The following is a 26531-nucleotide window of genomic DNA, read 5'->3' on the forward strand; positions in this document are numbered from 1 at the left end:
AAAATGAGAGCCTTGAGGAAACTTTAGTTATCCCCTGTGGGATCTCCATCTCTCCTGCACTCTCCAGTGGCTGCCAATTACTGTGGCTTATACCCAGGGAAGATCTGTGCTTTGGAGCCTGAGTCCATGCTGGATCAGTGATTAGGACACAGGGAGTGGAAAGCAGGAGGGCAGAACTGTGTTCTTATTCCAGCCACTGATTCATGGTGACTTCAGGTAGGTCACTTGGTGGATACTTGCCTGTGTTTCCTCTTATTGAATGAGGTTGATGGCAACCAAAACACTGCAAAATTTGTGAACACAGTGATTTATAAATAGTTTTCTATGCTTATTGGTAAAGCTGTAATTCCAGATGTAGGCAATTTGTACTTGTAGGTTGTTTTTTAACCTTTTATACAGAAAATATTGATACTAAAGTTATAAAGTTTCCAACGTGTGTTGTATCCGTTGTTGTAGTGGTTGTACTTGGTCCTTACCAGAAAATCCTTGCTTCTGTCTTCATGCTGATTAAAAAACGAATATTTGAGAGTTTTTTGGCAGGACCTTTAAAATTTAGTCAATGGTAGGGAAAAACATTGGTTGATCTGGGAATACAACTCTTTTACTAAAGCAAGTCAAACCATTTTAAAGGACCTGTCAACCAGTGCACTAACACAGGTATATGAATTTCTGTTGATAATCCTTCTTTTCAGTCAGATCAGGAGTTATTTGTCTGTGTTCTGTCTGTTCTGTTTGTAAAAAGCTGCACAGTGCTGTGTAGAATGTGTTTCCTAGACAATGACAATGGATTAAGATCTGAACTTCCAGCTTTTACACGAGGTATATTCTCAACAGATACTTTAACTGCTTGTACAGTTGTGTTCCAGATATAGATTTTTACACATGAATGCTTCACAGGTAAATATCACTTAGTACCTCTGTGATACTGGGGCAAAGCCTTCTGCTTAAGAAATCCATTTGGAAAATAACCCACACAAATGATGCTGTATTAAAAAAAAAAAAAAAAATTGCAGAAATTGATAATTGAAACCTTGGCATTTGTTTTTATCTGGAACTGATTGTATTTTTGGAGAGGAGAAGGCCTGGATTCTGAAAGCAAATTTTTGAGACATTTTATGTTATCTTGAAACCTGTTGATTATACAATGAATCCATGTTAAAATAAACACGGATGTTGTGGTTGAATATCCGTATTTTTTGTTCTAGGAGTAATAAGCAAGTAAAACATGTCTGGAGTCGGGCTTTAAAATTGTGATAGCTGGATTTTAGCTTTCGTCTGTGTCCTGGTTTCAGCTGGGAGTTACCTTTCTTCCTGGTCACTGGTACAGTGCTGTGTCCTGAATTCAGTGTGAGATGATGTTGGTAACAAAGTGCTGGTTTGGTTGTTGCTGAGCAGTGCTTAGTCTAAGGAAAGGACTTCTCAGTTTCCCACGCTCTGCCAGCGAGCAGGTGTACGAGGAGCTGGGAGGGAGCACAGCCAGGATAGCTGACCCAAAGTAACCAAAGGGACATTCCATACCACAGAACACCATGCCCAGTGTATAACTGGGAGAAGTTGTCCAGGAGCCACTGATTGCTGCTTGGGGACGGGCTGGGCATCGGGCAGTGGGGACTGAACACCTGTACTGAGCATCACTTGTCTGTCTTGGGTTTTATTTCTTGCTCTCTTTTTGTTGTCTTGCTTTTCATTACAGCTGTAGTATCATTTATTCAGTTTTATGTCAATTATTAAACTGCTCTCTTTCCCACTCTCCCCTCCCAGCAGGAGATGGTGGGTGGTGAACAAGCAGTTGTGTGGTACAGAGGAGACCTTGTTGCTGGCTGGAGTTAAACTATGACAGTCCTTTTTGGCACCCAGTGTGGGGCACAAAGGGTGGAGATAACAACAGATCTGACCACAGCGTGTAAAACGAATTTATTGCAAGCATTCACGATATTAATTTAATAGTCACTGGTCACAGCGTTGATTTGTTTGTTCTCAGAGTTGTTGCTCTTGTTCTCAGGTTTGCGTCATTGCCTTACTTGGTGTGTGTGTTCCCTTTGTGCTGTTTATCACCTCTGGGGGCTGGGCTAAGGTTGATTCTGTTGTACTTTGTAACACTGGCTTAGGATATGATAGAATTGCTGGCTGTGAATCAGAGAGGAACAATCATAATGGAGGTTCTTCCAGGAAAGTTGCTGCTCCAGTGTCCAGTGGGCAGTTCCAAGACAGAGAGGAAGGGCTAATCTTACTCCTGATCCTATGGAAAGAAATTCTTATCCGTTTTTACAAGAAGTAGAGAATCCTAAAACCAGTACTGGAGGGGCCCTGCCTCCAGCCAGGTGGAGGGGAGGGACAGCTGAGTTTCCAGGACTGTGTGGATCAGATGTCCTGGCAGACAGACCCACAGGAGTGTAAGGCTCTAGGAGATACCTGTGCACAGTGTACCCCAATGCCATCAAGCTATAAAGCAGCAGAACCCTTTCCTTCTTTCCCCATCCCAGTGGATGTGAGTGAACAGCTACGTGGGACTCAGCTGCTGGCTTGGGTTCAGCTTGGGTTAAACTGTGACAGGCCATTTTCCATATAAATAGTTCTGGTGCCAAAAAGTTGCTCTTGAAATGGTAATTGGTCTCTGTGAATGGCAGCCAACCTACTCACTTAAAAAAGCAGGAAAACCGAGAGTTGTTAAGTACTGGAGTCAGCAAAGCTCCAAAGAGTGTTTGGTGAAAAAGACTGCTGCTGAGAGCTGCATCCCTCCTTTGCCCCTCTGAAAAGGGAAGTAGTATCTTCTTCTGGGCTGTCCTGTCCTGCCTTGGCACGCACAGGAACACTCAGTGATCAGTACTGATGTGGTAACTCCAGCCAAAGACCCCAGGCCTGCCCAGTGTCCCGTTCAGCATCCCAGAAACGTAAGACAGAGCTCCTGCTCTACGGAGTTGTAAAATGAGATAAAACATGAACTAGAATGAACCAATTTAAACCCAGAACTGTTATATACAGATGTGGTTAACGCATGTTTTCCTTGAAGTCTGCCCCACTGTATTGATGCTGATAGCCAGGCGTGGGCGTGGAGGTTACAATTTGCTGCTTAGGTAGGAGAACTGGCTGGGTTGTGTAAACATGATCCACAGAACCAGTTTGCTGGACAGTGTGAGGACTGGAAAAGGATAAATGCCTGTGACATGTATGACAGGAGTCATCTTACTACCCTTACTTTGTACGTCTGCATTACTCCTGCAGTCTGCCTACCTCCAAGGCAAAAGGCTCTGCCTCCCATATATGCAACTGAAATTACTGTTTTGTATATTAATATCAAAATATGTGCTCTGAATTAGGATGGCTTATTTTTACTAAATAGAACAACTAAAGATGGCACATACAGAAAATCACTGGGATAGGGAAATAAGTGTGTCTCAGTCTCCTCAATTCTTGGAATCAGCCGTAATTCTTTGTATTGAGAAGGGAAAGCTGCTTACAGTTAAAAGGTGTAGGTTTTAATCTTGAAGCTGTGATGGCACTGTCTAGATTACAGCTTGGGAAATTTCAAACCAATCTGGCTACAAAGATCATACCTTGTTTTACAGAAGTTCTGAACTAAAAAATGACTGTATCTCATAAAAATCAACCTGCTATCTTACTGCTCTTCATTTCTTAATCCATATTACTTGAAATGCCTAGATTTTAGTGTATATATCTCAGTACTAGTGAGTTAAAAACCAAAACCCAGAAGTCCTGCATCCTGTTGTCTTTTAGGTGTCCTGGAAAGTTTCAGTTTATTCGTGCCTGCCAGGGTATGGTTGAGTACATGAGAAATGTTCAGACTTTCTCAGGCTCACTGACCTGACTTTGCTTCCTTTGTCACAATAATCTGTCCTGCTCCCTCCCAGAGACATTGTCATGTGGAACGTGGCTCCTAACAGTGCCTTGGACTGGGTGTAGTAACTTGTTAACCTCTTGTGTAATGCAGGAAGGATGAAAAACTTAATAGAAGGTAAACACCCTTCCTTGCAACCTATTAACGATCTTCTGATATTGGTGGTGTCACTTTGCAGCTTGAATTGCTCAGACACCTACAGGAGGACTCACACTGTTTACTTCCTCTGTGCTTCTTTCAGAGCATTAAAAAAAACATTATGGGCTGATAAGGACATTCCATCTGTACCAGCTGAACAGCAAAACAGAGCAGACCATTGGGTCTGTACCTGTGGATACCAAGGAACTTCCTGCCTTCAGAGTGGCGTTAAATCTCCTTGTGCAGGACAGTTCATGGGACTTTGTTCTCTTGGTTAAACATGTGGTCAGTTTGCAGGCAAAGGGCCTCAGTCATAACCCCTGTATGACTGTCCCATCAGTGTAAGATGAATTCATGGTTTCACTTTTTAGTGCATAAAGTAGCTGACAAAAAGATGTGGGGATTAGAAAGACGTTTCCAGGCCAAGCTGTCCCAGGTTATTGTTACACGTCATAAAGCTTTGGGCCTCTTCCTCAGAAAGTGCTGTAAGTGGAAGTTCTCAGCAAGGGGATTACACTAAATAGATTCTGCACTGACTGAACATGAGACTCGCTCCTCTGTCTGGGTAAAGCAGCTCAATGTTATATTCAGTTATGCATTTGACACACTTGGATTTAAAAAAAGATCATTGCCTGGTTCTCCCAGGGTTCACATGAGATGATAAAACATCATTGGCCCACACAGCAAAACAAGGCAAGCGTGTCAGCCTTAAAATAAATTAAACAAGTCATCATGTTAGTGCGATCACAGTGATTATGCTGCCTGCAGATTGCACAATGAATATTTCCTTCTACTCTGTATCACGGGGTGCACGTGTCATGTTTACAAGCAGCAGAGCTGGGTATCCCTGCTCTGACCTGGGGTTCATCCTGCAGGGAGCTGTACAAAAGGGAACCCGGAACAAGCCCCATTCAGACACCCTACTCTGAATATGAACAAATACACTTTTTGGTGGCCTCTCAGGTACAGTTTCACCTTATAAGTGAACTTAAACAGGAAAAAAAAAATCACAAACCCAGCAGCATGCACACTGGGAATAGCATCAATCTGCATTTCACATATTTTTTTATATTTTACCTTCATATCACTGAATCATCTTTTTATCTGCCCTGCTTAGAAGCAGTTAAGTGTGATTTTCCATACCTTATACAATGGGAATTCATAATATAGAGGGATTTAGTAAGTTAGGGAGATCAAAGCTCAAGTCAGTCAAAAAACTAAAGACAAACACAGTGTGCCCCCAGACACTCCAAAAACCCACCAAGAGACCCTGCAATACAGAAAAGCAGCAAGGCTCGCAGGCATTAGGGAAAAACAAGCCACTTCAAAATCCTGTCTCTGTCCTGAGGAATCCACTGCAATCACAGCTCATCTCTCAGATTATTGTTACATGTCGCAATAATTTTCCAGAGGGTCCAAACTGTGTCTCCAGGATCGCAGGAGGGCTGTCACAGTGATGGCAATTAGGTAACCTGATGAGATAGATTTTCAGGTCTGGCTTTGCCTCCCCTGCCGTGGTTCACATGGACTGTGCTGGTGTGCAAGTGTTTGTGGCTGTCCACACTGGCCACTCTGCAACCATCCTCAGTTTCAAAGACATGCTTTTTGGGAGGGTTCAAGGTGTGCAGGCAACTTCAATCTCTCAGGATAGCTGCATTCACACATATTTCCATATGTTTAATATCCAGACAATTTTCCTGTTTCAGAACACTAGCACACCTGGACACTTCACAGGACAGGCCTGATTTTCCTCAGCAAACACAATTTAACTCCTTACACTCCATCTACGCTTTTCTTTGATTTTTAACAAAGTAAGCAAGTAGCAAATTAGACCCTTTTCTATAAAAATACACATATAACCCCTGAACATCCATGATGAGGAATGTCTTTTTGAAGTCTTAATTTCCTTCTAGTGTGTGCAGTCATACCAGTCATGTAACATAAATACAGAAGCTTACTTTAACAGCTCCCAGCTCAGCAGGAGATGAGAGAACAAGAACAGATCTCAAACCTTTGTCCTTCACAACAGCAGTTTGCCACTGCTGTGAGTTTTATCAGCAAATACTCTGCTTCCCCAAACTTCTTCAGCTGCCAAAAGCCTGCGGTAGGTAGAGTAAGCTTTCCTGGGAAACAAACAACTGTCTGGGATGCTGGTACAAACTGTGATTTAACCACTCTTTTGATAGTAGATCTGAAGGGCTGCATCTGTCCACAGCGCCCAAAGGGGATGCCAGCCGGGAGCAGGGGGATCAGGGAAATCTTACAGGTGTGGAGGCGCTCCCGTACGAAGATGCCCGTAGAGCTGCTGCTCCGAGGCCTCGCCGCCCCCAGCTCTCCGTGGCTGCTCCGCAAACGTCCCTCAGCCTCCCTCGCGAATCCATCCTGGAAAGCCAGAGGGATTTTCACATCTCGCCCCGTTTCCAAGCCCGGGCAAACCCAGGAACGGCGGCCACCACCCCGGAGCCCGGGGGGGGCCGGCACAGGCGCTCGCACCTGACCCTTAACTTTTGATATGGAAGAAATGAGAACGTACAAGGAGCTTTCCCGACGGAACACCCGGTGCCGGTGTCAGGAGCCGCTGGGACCTCCCACCCCCGACATCCCCAGGCGGCTGGGGGGGACTCTCCCCTTCCCTTCCCTCCCCTCCCCTCCTTGGGCCGAGCCCCCCGTGCGGTGCCCGCCCCTCACCCCGGAGCGCGCTCCGTCCGCGGGCACAGCGGGACGGGCCGGCCCCCGCCGGGGCTCCCGGCCCGCACTGCGCATGAGCGGGGGAAGGCGGCGGAAGGGCCCGTGAGGAGCCGGAGCCGCCGCCGCGGGAGGAAGCGCCGCTGCCGCCGCCGCCGCCGCCCTCAGAGTCCGCCCGAGCCGGGAGGGGAGAGGCCCGCACAGCCCCCACCATGGTGAGCACCCGCCCGGGGCCGCTCCCGGCCCGGCGCGGCGCCTCGGGGCCGGCCGGGGGCAGCGGGGCCTGCTCGTGGCGCGCTGGGTGCCCGGGAGCGGCCGAGGCGCCGGTGCGGGGGCTCCGCAGCCCGGCACGATGTGCCGGGTCGGGGTTCCGCGTCCTCCCAACGGGCAGGGCCGGGAGGGCGCGCCGGGGCCGCGGGGAGCGCGGCGGGGGCTGCTCCGGGCAGGGGCCTGAGCGGGGGGCGCCGGGATCCCGCCCAGGCCTCCGGAGGCCCCGCACGGCGGGAGGGGCGCGCTGGCACCTGGTGCGAGGGCTCAGCCCCGCCGGGGGGACGGCGCGGGGCAGCCGAGCTGGGCAGCGCGGTGTGTGCCCCGAGCCTGCCCCGGGCCCGCGGCAGCGCTGGGAGGGAGAGCAGGGGGCTGCCCGGAGTCGGGGGCTGCCCGGGGTTTTTCCTCAGGATTTCGGGCGGCTCAGAGCCCATTAAGTGCTGTCGGTTCGCGGGGAAAACTTGGGCGTGTTGGTGCTCCTTAGGCTGGGGTTATGTTGGAGAATTTCTGGATAATTGTTCTTATGTTTTGGGGAGGCTCCTATTCATAGAAGCGTTGTAAAGGAGGACCTTGCAAAGGTCTTCCCAGTGAAGGTCTTGGGACCTTATAAAGGCCTCTCTTGCATTTTCTCTGTAATATTGCTTTCATTGTAGCTGAGGATTTGCCGTGGACTCCCAGATCAACTGACTTTCTCCGTTCCCTCTTCTGGAGGGATACCGCAGCAGTTGGAACAAAATTCGCTGTTTTTCTTTGCCTAAACAAAAGAAAAATACATTCTTTTGCTTTAAGTAAGAGGGGTCCTTGTTGGTTTCTTGCACAGTGTCTTATGCAGCAGATGGAACAAGTTTATAGTTGTACTTCTAAGCCTTCTCTGTATACAAACGTTGTACAACTTTAGCTGCACCTGTACAGTTTAAATCAGTACTTTTCTACAGCAGCAGTATTGTCTTAGGAAGGGTGTAGGAGGGAGTCTTAAGATCTACTGGTGTACACTTACTGGTATAAGGATATCTTACACCTGCTGTTAATGCTATTCTGTCAAGTTGTGTTAAAAACATATTAAAAAAATTACAGTGTCACCTTTAATTGATGGAGTTACGTTGGCATAAAAATTTGGTTAGCCAGCATTTAAATTAGTGGTGTGTAGACCTCTAATAAACTTGTCACTATGTTACTAGTGTAATTTTTAATTGAATATTTTGATGTAGATGTTCACTTGCGTTTTTTATGAGAACTTAAGAGTGGGTAAAGGTGTCTTATTGTAATTCTTCAGGTCTGGGACTGTCTCAAATAGCACACAGTAACATTAACACAACTCTTTATGAAGACTTTTTTCCATAAAAATCACCTAGAGCTGTCTCACAGTATATCTAGTGTAGGTATGCAAAGTAAATACACTGTTGATGTCTTGTACATGCATATTGTATTGGCTGGCTACGTGCTTAGAAATTTAAATTGAACAATGCTGTAGCAAGTGGCCAAGTTACAGAAATAGTGAGGGATGTTAATTCTGAGAATAGCTTTTTGTGAGAAACAGCAGAATCCTATCTCGTGCTTGGTCTTCTTGGAAACACCAAACTGAAGAACCAGCAGTTCTGTTCTGTGTAGCAGTTCTGTACTGATGGATTGGTATTCATCAGACTGGAGGGAGAAGGTGGATCCTCCAGTCATGGCCCCGAGCAGAGTTGTTCGGCCCTGTGCAAACAACTGTGTTCCAGGTTGTGCTTGTTGACTCCAACACCCAGGTGAAAGGATGACATAGACACTGAAGTGGAGCTAAATGACAGGCTACAGCTTGTAGAAGTAGTAAATACAGGATTGTTTCTAGTGCCTGGGCACAGGATTCTGTACCTCTACTTGTGGTATGTCAAAACCCTCTCCTTGGTGAGGGGAAAGGCAGGGAGACTTCTTCACAGAGATCCAAAGGTGTCCCATTTTCCTGCCCTTGTGCCCTACTGCTCTGGCTCGTCCTTCCAGTGGCTGTGCCTGGTTCCTGGGGCCAGGTAACTTGTCCAGCATAGTAAATGCTGTTCTGGTTTGGGGCCTGGCTCCTCCTTGCCTCTGCAGCACTGCCAGTTGGAGCACTGCTGGCCCTCACTTGGTCTCACCAGTGCCCAAATGGCCAGTGCCGTCAGGACTGAGGCTTCCTCCTCAGAACTGCCTGTGTGCGTATCTGGAAGGGACACCACACAGCCTGGTGGGCTCACTCTGGCCTTTTAGGGAACTTGCACAGAGTTTCTGTCTGGTGCTCAGGGACACCCTGGCAGTGTGGCTGGGACTGCTGAGGGCAATCTGCCTCTGTCACCCACTCTCTGGAGCTGGCTGAGCAGCTCCTGTGGAAGTGGTGTCCTTCACCTTCCCTGTTAGGGTGTTACTGCTTCACCTCATCATGAGGACACGTGCTGTGCCCACAAATCAAGGCAGAGCAGTAGGCTGGTCCATTTTACTCTAGACCATCTTCTCTGAGGAGAAGAGCTACTACCTGTGCTATTCTGAATAATTTAAGGAATTTAGGACTATGGGTGGTACCCCAGACAAGTTTGTGAGAATCCATATCTATATCCAGAGCTGAATGCTAACCTTGTCTCTGTGTACATTATCTATCATATTATCCAGTTTGTGTTCTCTGAAGAATATTTCTATGCTGATAAATACATAATTTCTTACTGTAAACCTCAGCTGACAGGAAGTTGTAAAATTCAGTATTGCAAGAATTCCATGTCTGATGACGCTGTCTCCTGTAATGTTATTGTACTTCATGACATTGTTATGCAGTGTTTAACTCAGCTGACTGTTCTGCAGGGCTATTTTCTGTGGTGCATATTCATGTCTGTAGCAGTTTGTTGATATTAAATATTTTTGGGTTTGGTGTCCTGTAGTAAAACTTGCAGATTCTTGGCATTGCACTTAGAGCAGTCGGAGTGCTAGACAAGATGGTGCATGATCTTGTTTCCTCTCTTAGCTTACCAGAGATCCCTTTGAACTAAAGCTGTAAAATCACTTTTAACTAGAGCCATGAAAAAATTATTCAGAAATATGAACTACTCTGAGAACAAGGTGTGAAATTCATTATGTAGCTCTTGATATTTTACTCATGTTTTATGGTGCCAATGCAAATAGATGGTATGAATGCAGCTTCTAAGGGCTGAATAGAGCTTGTGCCCCAGACCAGAGCTAAGAATGCTAAACAACTGACTGCTTTATTTTGTCCTTTTTTATTTGGAAAAGCCATGGGTTTTGGTGTTTCCTTCACTGTTCAGGTTAATGTGAATTACCATTACATCTTCTGCGTGGCTATATATTGACCTTCTGCCTGCATGCTGGTGCTAAAATGATTTTATCCACTGAAAGAACATTAGAAGGTGTAAAAAGGAACTTTCATTTTATGTCGCTTGTGATTTTTAACTTGGGTTTTGTATCTCAGCAGACTTTGTAAATGTTTAGGTTTTATTCTGTTCCACTGCAGACAAATGGATTTCCCATCAGTTTGAAACTGGAAGCTTAAAAATGTCCTGATTGTCTTACTTCTTAAAGAAACTGCTTTGGAAAATAAAATGTAGTTAGAGGACATGTTTGTTCTACATTGTGCAGAAACTACGGCTATCTACTTTAATTGTTTTGTCTTTAATTGGGATTTTTTTTTTTGGTAGTACACATGTGTGCCATCACAGTTGGTGGATTAAAATGCACTCCAGTGTATTCACAGATTTCTGTTGTGATTAGCTTTTGTTTTCTTATCAAACCAAAACGCTCCCTGTTTTGCCTTTTAGGCTTTAGCCGTGTATTTATGAGCACTAAACCGGGCTATTTGCAGGTGTGTTGTCGGGTCCTGTAACAGGCCCGAGGTGGAGCGATTCGGGCGCTGTGGGGGGCGTTCTCCTCACCATTAGTGCCGCATAAAGCCTCGACAGCGCTGGAGTCGTGTGAGGTTCTGCGATGCCGAGCCCGTGGTGCGCGGGCTGGAGTCACTCCGGGATTGACCTGACGTCAGTGGGTCCTTAGGAAGTGCAGGGATGCTTCCCGCAGCCAGAGCTCCGGCTGGAGTTTAAATGCAGGCAGTACAAAGGCCTAGACTTGGTGGAGGTTGATACTATTTTAGAAAAGGCTTTTACCTGTCACGTGCGTGAGAACTTAACAGGCTTTTCTTTGAGTCCTGCCTGAAACAAAAGCGCAGATGTCACATCGTTCAGATTCCCTGAGTTAGCAGTGAATAGCAGGAATGGGATCAGCTGTATCGATGCCTGGGAAGGGAAGGGTGGAAGGCACTCACTGGAGTGACTGTGTGAATGCCTTCTTTGGGGGCCGTGAGGAATTTGGGTCAGCAGAACTGATCGTGCACAGCCTGTCCGGGTGGTGCGTGTGACCTTAGAGCAAAGTCCAGGAGCAGGTTCTGGGCAGGGATTCCCAGCTCTCCAGCCCAGGCAGTGTGGGATGAAGGTCGTTGCTCTTTCCCATGGACATTATCCAGGAGAGTGGAGCCCTCGTTTGGATATCAGCTATCCAGAAAATGTTGTTGAGCAGTGTGCAGAGCTGATATTTGAATCTGAGCTGACTAAAAACTGAGTGTAAAGATACGGAAGAACAATGTTGTGGTCAGAGGTGGTAGATCAGTTCTAGCATTTCTTGTTCTGTAGACTGGGGAAAAAACTACTTCAGGAAATAAAATCCCAATTTTTTTTTTATTTTTTTTATTTTTTAAATTTGTCGTCTTTCACTGAAGTATCTGATCAAGGAGAAGCTATTGAATTAGAATATTCAAACTTGGTACTTTATGGTAAGGGGAAGATTTTAATTTTAAAATTGCTGTTGTAGAATCAGATGTTCATTAGAATTGGTGTAGTTTTATTAATCTGCATAATGCAGCTTCTCATTTGGAGAAGTTACTCTGTGTTTGAAAAGTAAGGTCACCTTCTCTCTCTTGTGACATCTGTGTTACAAAAGATAGCTTGGGTACCACACAGATTTGATCAAAGGCTTGGAAATCTGAGTTTTTCCTTTTACCCTTAACCCAAAGAGTAAGACTAGGAATTTGTTTTATTTGTTTTCCACTGGGTTTTATTTGTATATATTAGCAAGACGGATATCTGTTAAATAAAATTCTGTCTTTTCAGCTGGTGTTAAAGTTGAGATGTTTTAAGTGGATTGAGTTGCATTACAGTGCTTACAATTGCAGTGTAAGGTATTTGTTGCCTGATGACTGTAGGATTAAAGGTTATGGGGTGCTCTGGCTGCTTAAAACAATAACAGACTGTTAGCACTCGGCTTCTAGAAATAGTCCTAAAAGTGCAGAAGGTTTGGAACCTGTTCCTGCTTGAAGTGTGGGTTTTTAATGTGCTGAAGGAAGAGCTATAATGGGATAATAAAAACTCAGCAGTAATTCCACCTCTTGCTGTCCTGTAGTGGGCCTTGGAAGAGTGTCCAGTCACTGAGGATGTGGAGCTTTTGTGGAAACATTCGTCAAATACAGCAAAAGGGCTTTGGCACTTCTTTACTAAAAATAAACTCATATTTGACCAGTAAAAATATGATTATTCCAGAAAAAGATTATGGCTGAACAGTGTGATTTATTGCGTCTTAATATACTACCAAATGCTGTACTGGTTGGTGTAATTAGCTGCTTGACTCTTGGCACTTTTGATCTTTTGAAAAGGTTTTATGTTGTTATGATGAACTTAGGGAGCCCCAAGCACGGGAAAAGGTCATGTGCATATGTAGGATTTAAAGTTTATCATAAAAGGGATTTAAGCTGCAGTTTTTGGTAATAAATTGCATTCTCCTTTTGTGACAACATGCAAAACACACCACCTTTTGTGGTCCTGAGCATCCACAGTGAATCCCTTTCAAACCTTTTCCATGACTTTTAGTGGTATGTCACTGCTTTTAGAGTTCACCCTTGCCAGGAGCAGGGCAGAACAAAGTCTCTTGAGGCCTTACAGAATACTCACCATTAAAAGGTCTGTGCATACTTACCTGTGCATGTTAAAACGAAAACAAACAAAAACCTAATGATTAAAGGCACCAGCTTTGTAAAAAAAAAAAAAAAGTAAAAATTAAAGGGAAAAAAAAAGAAAATAAAAGCTAAGGTAATTAAGTGTGACTGCCCTGTAGTGCAGCTGAGCCTGGTGATGCAGCAGTCTGGCTCTGTGGAACCGATTACAGGAAGCTGATAATTGATAGAGAACATTAAATTCGGGATTGTTTCATCTTCATTTGGGATTTCATTCAAAGGTTTGTTTTCATAGTTCTGAGTTTACAATACATTTTTAAAAACTGCAACTAAAAACGCATTAGTCATTTCTGGAAGTCGTTCCACGTGGATTTGTCAGCGCAGTGATTTCTGGGGAGCTCTGAGCTCACTTTGCGAGGTGCTGAGTGTCTGTTGTGGAGCCAAGAGTGCACAGACAGGCAGCACTGGGGCTGCTCAGGAACTGCTCTCCTGGCCTGGCCTTTACCTGGAACCGCTCTGGAAAATCTGAGTTTCAGGAAAGTGTTTGTAGTAAAAGATCCAGCTTGAGAAGGTTGTTCAAGAGGCTGAATTAAAGCAGCAACACGTCGTAACTTTAAAAATGATGTAGCCTAACTAATATCACTGTGTTAAATCTGCAGCGTCAGCTAAAATTTTGGCTTCAGCAAAGTGCTGAAGATGGAGGGTGGGTTTGGTTTGGAGGGGCTTTTTTTTTTTTTTTTAAAGGGAACTTAAAGGGTATTGGTGTCTTTAATGTATTATGTGGGTATCAGTTTAAACCAAATGTGATGCTCTTGTATTTTTTTTTTTTAATGGTATAACCCTGAAGCTGGTAATTTCACTATTCTTACAAATAATAGTGTTCACACTCATTGTTATCAAGCCACAGAAAACTGTATCTGACTTTTAGGACAGATGAATTTGTGTTCTGAAGCATTAATTCTTTATTTTAATGATAATGTGCTTGGACACTAATTATCCTTTGCAATGAAGAGCTAGAGCTCATTCTGCTCCTAAACCATTCATTTTTTGGCTGAGGATAGTTGGTCATGTCTTGGGATTTTCTTTGTCCTTTTTCCCCATACTCCTTGAGAAGGAGCTATGGAAATTACATAATGAACAGAATATGCAAGGTTGGGTTAGAATACAAGGTAAACTGGAAATTAAAAATTTGTGCTGTGTAAGAAGTCCAACCCTGACTTAAAATGTTGTCAGAACTTCTATTTACCAAGCTGTAGTATTGGGAGTTTGCTTTGACTGTATTGAGTGAACTTCAGGACTGAATTAGGATGTAGCTCAGGGGCTGTGTGGTTGCTCTCTCCTGATCAGCACTTGGTTTTGTGTGACTCATACCCTTGAAATGCTGTGTGTGCTTCTCCTCATCAGAAACGTCCTTGGGAATCCCTCTCTGCCGATCAGTTGCTGGCAGAGTTCTGTGCTGGAGCAGAGGGATGGATGTCTCTGGGTCTGGGCAGGAGGCCTGGAATTCCAGAGCTCTCACCTTGGCTACTCAGCTCCTCCACCCGCCCGCCTGCGGCACAGTTACCTGCCCTGTTTTTTTGTTTTTTTTTTTAGCTTCAGTTGCTGCACCTGTGAAATGGAGACAATGCCTCCTCACAGGAATGTTTTGGAAATTATGTAGGTGGAGTTGAGGACTTTAAACGTGAAAAATCTCTTAAAAAAAAAAAAAGAAAAAAAAGTCTTTAGGGTATTTCGGTGTGTAGCTCCCTGAAATGGATGGCCCAGCCTAGTCCCGTGTTGCCATCAAGAGGCACTTCAGGAGATCTGTGCCAGGTGTGGCCCTGGTCCTGCTGGGAGCAAATGGACATCAGTCTCCTGCTCAGTGATGGTGAACTGTTCAACAGCCTGCTCTGCCCCAGCCTTGGAGCCAGTTAATCAGATATTTTGATATCCTGATTGCTTGGGAAAATTATAGAAGTCCTGATTTAAAAAACATGGGACTGTTTTTTCATTTATTTGCTTTTTTCTTGCAGTAAATATTTCTATTTACAGTATTGTCTGTTTTCACTAGAACAAGTTGAAATCATCACAGAAGGATAAAGTGCGTCAGTTTATGGTCTTCACACAATCCAGTGAAAAGACAGCAGTGAGTTGTCTCTCTCAGAATGACTGGAAGTTAGATGTTGCAACAGACAACTTTTTCCAAAATCCTGAACTTTATATACGAGAGAGTGTTAAAGGATCGTTGGACAGAAAGAAGTTAGAACAACTATATAACAGATACAAAGGTGAGTACCCTGAATTTTAAGGCTTATTTCCTTCTTGTATGTCTGTAGTAATTACAGTGGGTTAGTGCTGCTGTGCTCCTGTGCTGGGAAATCTTAACCGACCCTTTCAGCTTTGTTTTTCTATTACTGATAATGCAAGTTTTAAGGGGAATATGTGTAGGCTTCTGCTTCACAGGGATTACATGCAGGTGCTTTATGTGCTCCAAGTGTAAGTACATTTACACAAGATGAGGGTCTGGAACTGGAGTTGTCTGTGTAGTGAGAAATTGTAGTGGTTAATGAGGATTTCACGTGATTCTTTTGGGGAAATCACATCACTCAGGACTTGATCCTGACAAAATGAAGGGTGGCATACCAGGGATGGGGTTCTACCTTAATTTTTATTCACCTTGTGCTTATTATCAGATAATTACAAAGAGAGTGTAACAGAAAACAAAACCTCTTTATCTGTTACATGGCCAGTGTTGAACCATTGATTCTGTCCCACAAATAGTACAGTGGATTCAGTGCAGTAGGACAAATCCTGTGTTTTAGCACTTGGAAGAAATCTGAGTGCTGTGTTTTCTGTCAGTTTTCATATGTGTGCATAATCCAAATACCATTTTCCTGAAGTCTTTGTTGGCTTGCATTAGTAGATCTTTGTTAGTGCAGTTGAAATATGAGCATCTCACTTCCAGACCAGATGTTGATTCCTTCGTGGAAAGAGGAGTGTGACTGGCTGACTTGGAATCATCGGTAACGGGGCAGCGTAACTTCCCCTTGGAGGTTACCCTGTCCAATCTCCTGCATGCTGGTGGTGCCAGGAAAAGCATAAAACTACAGTTTGGGGTAGTGGTTGATGGGCAGATTTGGGTATTAGTACAGCTTGCTAAGGGACACTGCACAACTGCTAATAATGGAACACAGATCATCAGCCTTACCAGAGATGCCAATAATTGAGTGTCCTGCGGGGAGAGAACCACTGTGCTCTGTGTGGAATGAGTCAGAATATCATGCATAGTATTAGGCAGAAAACAAATGTTTGTGGTGCTTTTTTTGTCTCTCAGTGAAAATAACATGAGCTTCATTGTATGGGAGTCTTTGTTGCAGTAATCGCCTCAATTGTTAAAGCTTAACCATTGAGAACACTAATTTAATTTTGTTTTTGAAATACTCGCTTACAAAGGCTGATCCCCAAAATGGCTTCTTGAAAACGTTTCCTTATCTGAAATGTACTTGAGCAAATTGGCTTTTTCAAATACCTGTTTTTTTTCTTGATACTTACTTTTATGTCCCAAAGATCCTCAAGATGAAAATAAAATTGGTATAGATGGTATACAGCAGTTCTGTGACGATCTAGCTCTTGACCCAGCCAGCATTACTGTTCTCATCATTGCATGGAAATTCCGAGCTGCAACGCAGTGCGAGTTCTCAAGCTGGAATTCATGGATGGAATGACTGAACTGGGGTAAGTGTTCAGTAAGTGTTAGATGAGGTGATCCAGGGTCCTGTTTTGGGGAATTCTCAGTCACGCTGCCCTCTCAGAGACTTTTGAGAGTCCAGCATCACTTGTCTGCCTCTCTAAAAATGCATCTGCTGTGCTGTGTGCTGGATCCGTGGGGAAAATGGGAGGGAGCTTTGAGTGCCCCTTGCCCTGGTTGTGTGAGCATTCCGGGCGGTTGGAGCTGCTCAGGGAGGTAAAGCAGGGATGTTGGTTTGCAGTCAGGCATACCTGGGTTTTCTCTTTATCACATTTTTCTAAAAATCATGTGGATTATAGGATGTGATGTATCAGGTAGTGTGTGCAGATGCAACGTGAAGAAATAACAACAAAGAAATGAAATATCGCTGCGTGGGTGCAGGCTCATTAAAGGCATCCTGAGTTTTGTTTTGATAATTGTATTCCACAAACAGTTTGTAGATTTTTGTTTATAAGTCATGTTTTTATGGTAAAATGAGTAATTCATGAATAAACGTGCTTCTTAAACTGCAGATGTGACAGCATAGAAAAACTGAAGGCCCAGATTCCTAAAATGGAACAAGAATTAAAAGAGCCAGGAAGATTTAAGGATTTTTATCAGTTTACTTTCAACTTTGCAAAGAACCCAGGACAGAAAGGTTTAGGTACGTATTCTTAATCATAAACATTTGTTCATAAATATAGAAAATGACTGATTAGAGCAGGAAGTGAATGTATTATTGTGATCCAGTGAGTCTGAAAGGTAATCACCCCTGGGATAAAATACATCTCTGTATTGTGAAAGATAGGTGTCAGTTTAAGGTGTTCAAATCAATAGAAACGTTTGCATCATTAATAAAGGCTACACAATTTTATGAGAGAGGGTTTATTTTTTCACTCTGTGTGTGCAGTTCTCAGTGAGCACAAGGGATTATGGTCTTACATTAAAGACATAATTGCACAACTTAGAATTTGCATCACTGAACAGATTAATTGAATTTTTACTTTTAGGATAAGTTGAAGCTGTAAAACCTATTTAAGCACACTTGTGCAGTCTCTTGCAACACCAGAAATGCTTGCAAGGGTCTTGGCAAAATAGAATTGGAATAGTACAAATGGATTACTGGATCCTGGGCCTGATACCTCTTGTGTGTTGGTAATAGGTGTCTACTTAGAGCTTTTTTCTCTCCCTTCACTTCACTGAATCCTTTCTTCATTATTTCAGGGCTCATATGCTGACTGTTTTTTTGGTTAGTGTAACAGGTGAAGTGGAAGAGTCACTTATTAAAAATCATTTCAGAACACTACAGTTCAGATTAATTGAAAAACTGGAGCTCTGTCTACTCAAAAATGAGGGAACAAAAATTTCTTTCGAGCAGTAATGTTAAAAAGCCAGAATGCACATTAATTTATATACAGTGTAATTGAGGTATCAGCCATAAACTAGCATTTCATGATGCTGTAGCTGTTAACTTCTTAACTGCTCTACTTTTGAGAAAAAATAAAACCCTGAAGGATGGGTAGTTTCTTCCTTGGCAACCTGTGAGTTTTCCTCAGTAAAGAAAATGCCCTAAAACTGCCACAGAAAACTACCATGGCTTTGTACTCCCAGACTGGGTAAAGATGAGCCTTCTGCTTTAGTTTTATTGGCTTTTATAGATGGACCAACTTTTGGCCTAAAATAAGTAAATAAGCAAAAACTCTGTGTCTTGGTTTCAACTGTGTCATTGTTTAACATCTTTCTGTACCTTGTTTTTTGTTTTCAATTGGATTGTGAATTTCATTGTCCTTGAAGAAGCTTAAGAGCACTGTGAAGGAGTAGGAAAATACTTGTGCATGCTTGTAGTCAGGTCTGAATCATGCAAGGAGATGAATGGGCTGATTCTTATGTCTCATTAATTTTTTTAGGCTGCTACAACACGGAAAATGTGGGAAGGTAGAAGTTAGAATGTGGAAAGTGTCAGTGTAGAGTTTGTCCTGCAGTGTGAATGGTTGCAGGGTTTTGTTCTTCGATTATTTTTCTTTATGGTTGCCATTGTAACATTTGTATGTTGTTTTCCATCTTCAAACAGCTTTACACAACCAAGAGCATTTTGTAGAATCTGTGTAAGGTGGTAAAAATGAACAAATTGCAATGATACCATAATTACATGACCCTTTTTACTTAGTTCTCTCAAAGCTTCAGACTAACAGAACTCTTTGATTTAGTACTTACCTTTTATTTTCTTTTCCATATTTCTAAGGTGTAAGGAAGACTTGCATTCGTTTTCTGAATCCCTCCCAAGTCCCGTATAGAAACGAATCTGTTGAGTGTCCCAGATGGAACAGACTTCCATAAAAATGACTTACCAGGAAAACTTAATTCCCTTGCTTTATTTCTCATTCATCATAAAGCTTCTTTGTGCAGGTTAAGCTCTTAACAGTGACAAAGTGTAGTTTTCTCAGATCCATGTAGCACATACAGAGTATAAGGTGGGTTTTCTGATTGCTTTTGTTTTCAAGTCTGGGTCTGGAAGTGATGTAGAATTGAGCTTAAAATCTGGATGCTTATTACCAACCCTTTTGGTGCTCATAAATACACAATTCTAGGCATGAATTTACAACAGGGCAGGGTAATTCTGGAAACCCTGAAGGAAAAGAATACTGGGAGAAGTACACTGCTGCAAAGTAAGTGCTCCTAGTTAGGCAGTTAATTTTGGTGTGTCTAAATAACTGCTTGTAGGAGCTTGCAAACTGATTTTAATGTGTATTGGTCTCTAATCTTGCAAACATTGTGCTGTAGTTCAGGCACAGTTCTGGAAATGTATTTCCTTTGCATAATTCCTTAGTACTGTGGGTGTCCTAAAAGTTCTTGTGATTTTTGCATATCATTGGAGAACACCTTGTAGCTGATGTTCATCTCAAACACTGTTTGCTTCTCTTGCATATCTCTGGATAAAACTCAAAATGGAATATATACTTGGAGGCTTTCCTGTTTGATCCATGAGGATTTTCCTGAGCATTCTTACATTTATGAAAACCTGTAAAACCTATATCTTTAACTTCCAATTTTGTTATTTCATAAAATTTCTTTTCAAACACGTAGTTTGTCCCAAGGCATTATTAAGTCTACTCATACAGTAAGTTTGAGGTTGCAGTATCCTGAGATTTTTCAACAGCCTGTGCTTACCCACAAGAATTATCTCAAATTTCTATAAACATGTCAGAATGCACAGTTTGTTTATAGGGATTGTTTACAAATCACCCTCCAGACCTTGCATTTCTGTGTGCACACCATTAATGCAGCACAGGTAAATAAAACTTAAGTTTTCTAATCTGTCTCCTCGAGGAACTGATTCAGCTCCATCTGTTATTTTTTTGAAAGACAGTAGTTTAAGCTGAGAGCTAAAATGCATGTTTTGGTGTCAGAATCTTCTGTTAAAGAGAGATACCAAACCTGTGCAGTCGTGAATTATGTTTGCCATTTTCACACACAGTTTATTTACCGAGGGGTAGTGACTGTCTTTCTAATCTGTCTCTGCTTCCTGGGGCTCAGACTTACACTTTTGTCTGAAATCACTGAAACCCCTTTGCAGTTGCTGGAAAACCCTTCCTGAATTTTATTCAGGAGCATTCTAATGAGACTCTGCTGTTCGAAAAGAACTTTTAATATCAGATACTAAACAGTGCAGAAACTCACAATCACCATCTATTTTCCCTTCAGCAGAGCAGATTTCATGCTTTGTTTTGTTTGCTGTTGATTTCATCTCCAAGATCTGCCTCCCTGGGTTTTTTCAAATATTTGGGCATCCTGGGGGAAGGGAGTGGTGGTGTTGGGTTGTTGGTTTGGGGTTTTTTTTTTTCTTTTCTCTTGAGGTGCAGTTGATCCTGTGCATTTTCTTTCACAAGAGGATTGCTCATGGAACAAATTTGCTAGACTGCAAAATATAGAAGAGCTTTTTTTAAACAAAGAGGCCACTTACATGGGCAGCCTTTTGGAGTCACTGTATGTATTTGGCTAAGGATGCTGACTTTGGGAATTCACAGTGAGGAGTGTTTTGTTGTGCAGCACAGAGGAATTGCTGGTAATTCCTGGTAACACAGGTGACACTGGGCACAGAGTTACATACCTGGGTTCTAAATTGCCTTTGTCAGCTAACAAGGCACTGTCTACCACTACTAAACAGCAAATGCATGTCGGTTTAGCCCTTGGCACATGCCAGGGAGGTGAGTTGTCTTTCTTTTCCCTTCCATGCCAGACTAACCAGGCTCTTTTTTTAACTGCTGCCCTCCTAACAGCACTTGGGGCCTGAGAGGCTGCTCTGAAATGGATCAGGGCAGATTTCTCAGTTGTCCTGAGAAACTGATTCCAAGCAAGCAGAAATTTAACAGGAATCTTTGGGGGAAAAACAAAACAAACAACAAAAAAAGCAACATGCAGAGACTGCCAACAAACAGCAGAAAAAAACCCAAAACAACCAAAAAATAACCCCAAGCCACCAACAAAAAACCTCAAAACAAAACCAAAACCAGCCCACCAAAACAATGCCAACAACAAACACCATCAGCTATCTGTCTGCTTACTTCAAGATTTTTTTTCCCCCAAGAGAAATCTGACTGCAGAAATGAGCACTTGACAAAAGCCATGTTACAAAGGCAACACCTGTAATAAGGTTACTCTAAAAATGAAAGACCAGTTTTATGTAAATTGAATTTTATGTATGTAAAAAAAAATTAAAGCAGACCTCACTACAAAATACTGCAAATTTTCTTTTCAAGTCAGTAACATTTCTAAACCGAAAATATTTCTCTGATTTTTAATTTTGTATTGCCATATAGCAAAAGGCACATGAAATGTCCTTGTGTGTTTTGGGTATGTTAGATATTAATACAGGGAATTTTCAGTTCTATATTCAAGTAATAGCATCAAAATCTAAAATACTTGTGTAACACTTTATTTATGGTTCCTTTTTGTAAAGGATCCACGAGTATATTTGCATTAGTTTAATCTTTTCACCTTTATGAATATATAGTTCATCCTGGTGTTAGATACTTGAGGAGATTTATATATTTGATATGTATATCTCTAAAAGTAATATATTTTAATATTACAGATTTAGAAATGGCCATTGCCTACTGGAATTTAGTACTTAATGGAAGATTTAAATTTCTAGACTTGTGGAACAAATTTTTGTTGGTAAGTTTAAATCTTTACATAAGCTGGATTGCAGTATTTTCAGAACTTGAGAGATAAACATGTTTAAATTATCAAGTAGATGAAATAGACTGTCTTGACCCAAATCCCAGATATTCGTAGTATGTACTAAGAGAAATATGTTTTGGGGATATGGATGTGTCCAAGACAGTAAAAATGAATGGGTTTTAATTTATTTTTTTAAAAATATGAATTTTCTACCCCTCTGAACAGGAACATCATAAAAGATCAATTCCTAAGGATACCTGGAACCTTCTTCTAGACTTTAGTACAATGATAGCAGATGATATGTCTAACTATGATGAGGAAGGTAAACATTTCCATTTTCTTTCATTAACTTCTAACTGTGTTTTATGCTACGTTCATTAATGTGTGTCTGCTTTGGCACAGCTGTCTAATAACAGCACAATTAGAACGTCCCCAGTGATCTAAAGCCCACTCAGAGCTGCTTTAATGCATGTTGTAAACATCTGTTTGTTTACTGCAGGTTTAAAAAAGAAATGCTGAAACTTTCCTAGAATCCATTTTCCTTTGTTCTTCTATCTGAGCTCAGACACAAATTCCATCTTACTGAGACCAACCCTGATATTTGTGCATTTGAAACCCGTGAATTCTCTGTTGGTGGGAGCAGTCTGGGCATCTTCATCCAAGGAACTGACCCATGGCCCAGGCAGTTCCGTGTAGGGTCCTCTGGTTACTGCATTTCGAAGCTGGGAATGCTTTTTAAGTTTGGTTGCCTCAGTTCATGTGAGGGTTGGCCCTGCAAGGATACAGAAGTGAAGCTGGCAGCACGCAGGGATTGCTAAGCAGAAGTCACTTCCTACCAAATGTGTTTCTGTATCGATCTGTCCTCTCTCAGTCCCATCTGTAGCCAAGAACAGCTGATCACCCTCAGTGCTTGGCAGCACATCAGTTCAGTGAGGGGAGGAAACTGTAAACTTGTGATAGCTCCAGAGCAGAGGGGAGCAAGCTTCTACTGCTTCATCTGATAATTATGGACAGTTCTCATTCCCCTGTCAGCGAGAGAATGCTGCTGCCTGCCATCAATCCGTGTCGCTTAGAAAGACTAAAGGCAGAAAATATGTTGGAATGATTTGGAATAAAAATATTTGAACTAGAAAAAAGCCCCCCAAAACCCCACCCATGGTTATTTTTAACCTTCACGTGACCATCGTGTGCAGGACTGGGGACTCTCTGGTTATGGCTGCCCATAGTGTGGGAAATACTGTTATGTATTTCAATTGCCTCCTGGGAAGGAATGTGGAGGAGTGTATGGAGTGTAACAGGAGCCTTCTGGGACATCAGGCTGCCAGGGTGTGCTTGGCTGTGCTCAGGTGTGGCTGAGTGTGCTGGTTCTAAGAGGTGATGAGCTTTGCATTCATGCAAACCACGCTGTGAGCAGTAAATGCTGTAGAATACTCTGTTATGCTGCTGCTCCATCCAGTGTTCAGCACTCCTTAAGCAGCTACTGCCATCCTGCAGGTCAGGTTAGAGTCCTGGTGCCATTGTCAGGTTGTTTTTTTTTTATGGGGGTGGCATTTTTTTTGTTTTATTTGGTCAGGAAGACGTCCTTTGAAAGAAATGTGTATTAACTGGGTTTAAAGGAAGTAGAAATCTTTAACCAGCTCTTAAATTTCAAGCAAGAAAATCAAATTCCCTTTTTTTTTTATTTTTGCCAGAAACTCTGCCTGGTTTAAGACTGGAAAGTAAAGAGCTTGTTTGGAACTGAAGCTTTTAAAAGAGTGGCTTGTTGAACAGAGTTCTTACATTCTGGTGTTTTTATCTTCTAGGGGCATGGCCGGTTCTTATTGATGACTTTGTGGAATTTGCACGCCCTCAAATTGCTGGGACAAAAAGTACGACAGTGTAGCACTAAAGGACCCTTCTAGAGTGTACATAGTCTGTACAAATACCTGAAATGGAAAATTGCACAGTCAATTTCTGCTGGCTGGACTGAACTGAAGATCAATCCTCACAATGAGGCTGAGGGTTGAGACAAACCTTTAAGGATACATCTTGGACCATATCATATTTCATTCTTCTCCTGGTGGTTTGGGCTTTTCTTCTAGTCTGGACCGCTCTTGCCCGTTAAAATTCCAACATTGTGGATTTCATCATGGGTTTATTTTTTTGTTGGTGGATCACCCTAGTTTCATCTCCCATAAGCCCTAGAAGCTTTTATAATTATTTTGAGGTTTCTGGTTTCACATAAAGCACAATGCTGGTCATCATCAGACAACTGTTGTATGGCATCTGAATTATACAGATCAACACTGAAACCATTTTTCAAAGAATCTCCTTAAATATACACTTGGGGCTGGTTGCAAAGACTGTACTGAGAGCACTTCCTGCAAGAGTGATATATTTAAGTGTCCTGGGTCTGAGTTTTTTCTTTTCTGGAAAAGTGCAGGTATTGTCTAAGTGAGTTTGAGTATCTGGAAAAAAACAAATGCAGAACTAAGCCAGAAATCCCAAGGTGGTTGCTCCTGGGGTCTCTGGGTGCCTCCCTGCCTGGTTTGATCGTGCCCCAGCTGGCTGTGAGGGCAGCTGAGCTACGACACAACTCTGTGCACTTAAGCGCTCATGTGTGATGTCAGAGCGCTCAGTGGCATCAGTGGGATGAGCTGTGTGTGTCCTCATGGCATCCAATATTCCCTAGGTTACTGTCTAAGAAACCAGATTTCACTGCAGTTCTGAAATGCTTATCTGTCTGTCAGAGAAAGGTTTTTCATTTCTGTGGAAATCGAAAACTTGAATATACTGAATTTGTGTCTTAACTGTTTGCTACACAATACAGTATTTTAAATTGAGATGTGTAACTTTTATGGTTGAGGTATGATGAAGCAAATGGCCCTGTTGTACAAGAAGCTGGTGAGTTTGATGTGAATCTAGGTTTTGAAACCATTATCCTGATAAGTAAGGTAAATCTTTGTAACATAGAGGTACTGCCGTTACAGATGACACCCTTTTTTCAGTTATTTTGTTGAGTTTTCCTTAAATTGACATATCACTGTGGTTGCCAAATACAGAAATTAAGAGTAAAGCTTTCCCAAACAAGCACAGATCAGATACAAACTACTACACTGGCTTTGTTTGTTTAAATTATTTTGTTGATCACTACTTCTTACTGTCCTCCCGTGTTTGACTAAATCAAGTTCATTTGGATCAAAGCAGGTTTTATCAGATGCAATTATTCTTTAATATTACAAGAACTCTCGAGCTGCTTTTGTGGTCTTTTACTCCTCACTTAGTTACTTGTGAAGAGGTTTGGTAAATCCTGCTCTGTAAAAGAAGCTCCAGGAGAGGAGACAGACCGGAGTTACAAGTGAGGAGAGAGTTGAGTTTGTGCTCTAAATAGTGCTGTGATAAGGCCAGAATTATTTTTGAGATGAGTCATTGGTACTTGCACTAAACAGCAGCACACTTTTATGCAGATGCTAAAAGTATTTTAGGGAAAAATTGAAAACTATTAAACGGATGAAAATTTTTTATTTGTACTCCCTGAAGTTGCCCTTAAGGCTGGCTCCCCTTTTAGCAAATCAACTTGTGCGTTTATTCCAAAAATACAGTTCCACAAAACCATTGCAAACCTGCTCCAGCTACTGGAATTGGCTATGCCAAAAACTGTGTGTTTTGCTGCTTTCAGTATTTCCTTTTGTGTAAATATAAACGGGGACTTGAAATTACGGGGGTGGGTGGGGTGGAAAAAAGCTCGACAAGGTTATCTCTGCGTGCTGTTTTCTGTCTTGAGGGTTTTGGTACCGTTTCAGATTGATTAGTTCAAGTATTGCTGTGTTTGGAGAGGAGAACTGACTTGCTTTTTATCCCAATGCAGACTTGTCCCTCCAGAAAGTCTGAGATTGGGCAGTGGCGAAATGCCGTGGTGTTTTAAAGACTATTCCTTTTGAATGCAAGATCTTTTCAACAAAATAGTGTTGTCATCAGTTTGGTACTACATGCTTATAATTACTGTGTAATTATAAAGAAATACATAAAACTTTGACTTATTATGTTGCAGAAAAGGGGTTATTTGTGCTATCATGGCATCTTAAAAAGTTTTTCAAAATGACTGAAGTTGAAAGAAACATTGATTTAACAGGGTGTTGTTTTAAGGACAAAAATGCCTGGTTACAGGGAATATTTTGTACTGAAACGTGCTCGGATGTGGCCACGTGTGTTTTTCCTTTATATATTTGTGTGGTTTTCTCTTTTTTTTTTCTTTTTTTTTTTTTTTGAGAATGCAGCCAGTTGGTTCCTTGGATTGCTTTAATTCGTAAGTGCTTACGTCTTCAATTCGATGATCTCCCCACAAATGGATCGATTTGATTTTGCCAAATGTCAAGGGGAAAAAAAAAAAGGCAAAACCATCAAGTTTGTAACCTGTTTTTATACATTAAATATGTACAAAATTAGAAGTGCCCTGATATAAAACACTTAATCTCGAGGTTATATTTAGTAAAAAACCGTCATTTACATATCTCTGTAAGTTCAAATGTAACTTCTTACAATCCCTCTCATTACCAACAGAGGCAATAAAGCTCCAGTGAAATTGCCATGACTGAGGCTTCTCCTGCATTGTTTCAGTGTATTATTTGTAAGACTTATTTCTGGAATGCTCTTTTAAGGATTGGGGGAAAAAAAAGCATGGAATATTTCTGCATAAAATACAGTTTTGTGGTAAGTTTGTTTGGTTTTTTTTTTTTTTTTCTTTTTGGGGAAGAAATAATCTAAAAACTGCT

General features: G+C 42.1%; 1 protein-coding gene and 1 long non-coding RNA gene across 2 annotated transcripts; one reads left to right on the forward strand and one right to left on the reverse strand.

The window, feature by feature from the left end:
- Nucleotides 1-1891: 1891 nt before the first annotated feature.
- LOC126636458 (uncharacterized) lies at nt 1892-6741 on the reverse strand. The gene is made up of 2 exons (XR_007628002.1): nt 6683-6741; nt 1892-6376 (listed from the first exon to the last, which is right to left on the reverse strand). It is a non-coding gene; the product is annotated as an uncharacterized LOC126636458 (long non-coding RNA).
- On the forward strand, nt 6739-26350 carry DCUN1D1 (defective in cullin neddylation 1 domain containing 1). Its single transcript, XM_050308682.1, is given in 8 exon segments — nt 6739-6894; nt 14944-15160; nt 16440-16574; nt 16577-16607; nt 17133-17263; nt 21692-21774; nt 22006-22102; nt 23583-26350. Coding segments are annotated over 8 exon segments (777 nt in total). The 5' UTR covers nt 6739-6891; the 3' UTR covers nt 23663-26350.
- Nucleotides 26351-26531: the final 181 nt, after the last annotated feature.

This window comes from Myiozetetes cayanensis, unplaced genomic scaffold (genome assembly GCF_022539395.1).
Source record: "Myiozetetes cayanensis isolate MyiCay16 unplaced genomic scaffold, myiCay2020 scf13, whole genome shotgun sequence".
Taxonomy (NCBI): domain Eukaryota; kingdom Metazoa; phylum Chordata; class Aves; order Passeriformes; family Tyrannidae; genus Myiozetetes; species Myiozetetes cayanensis.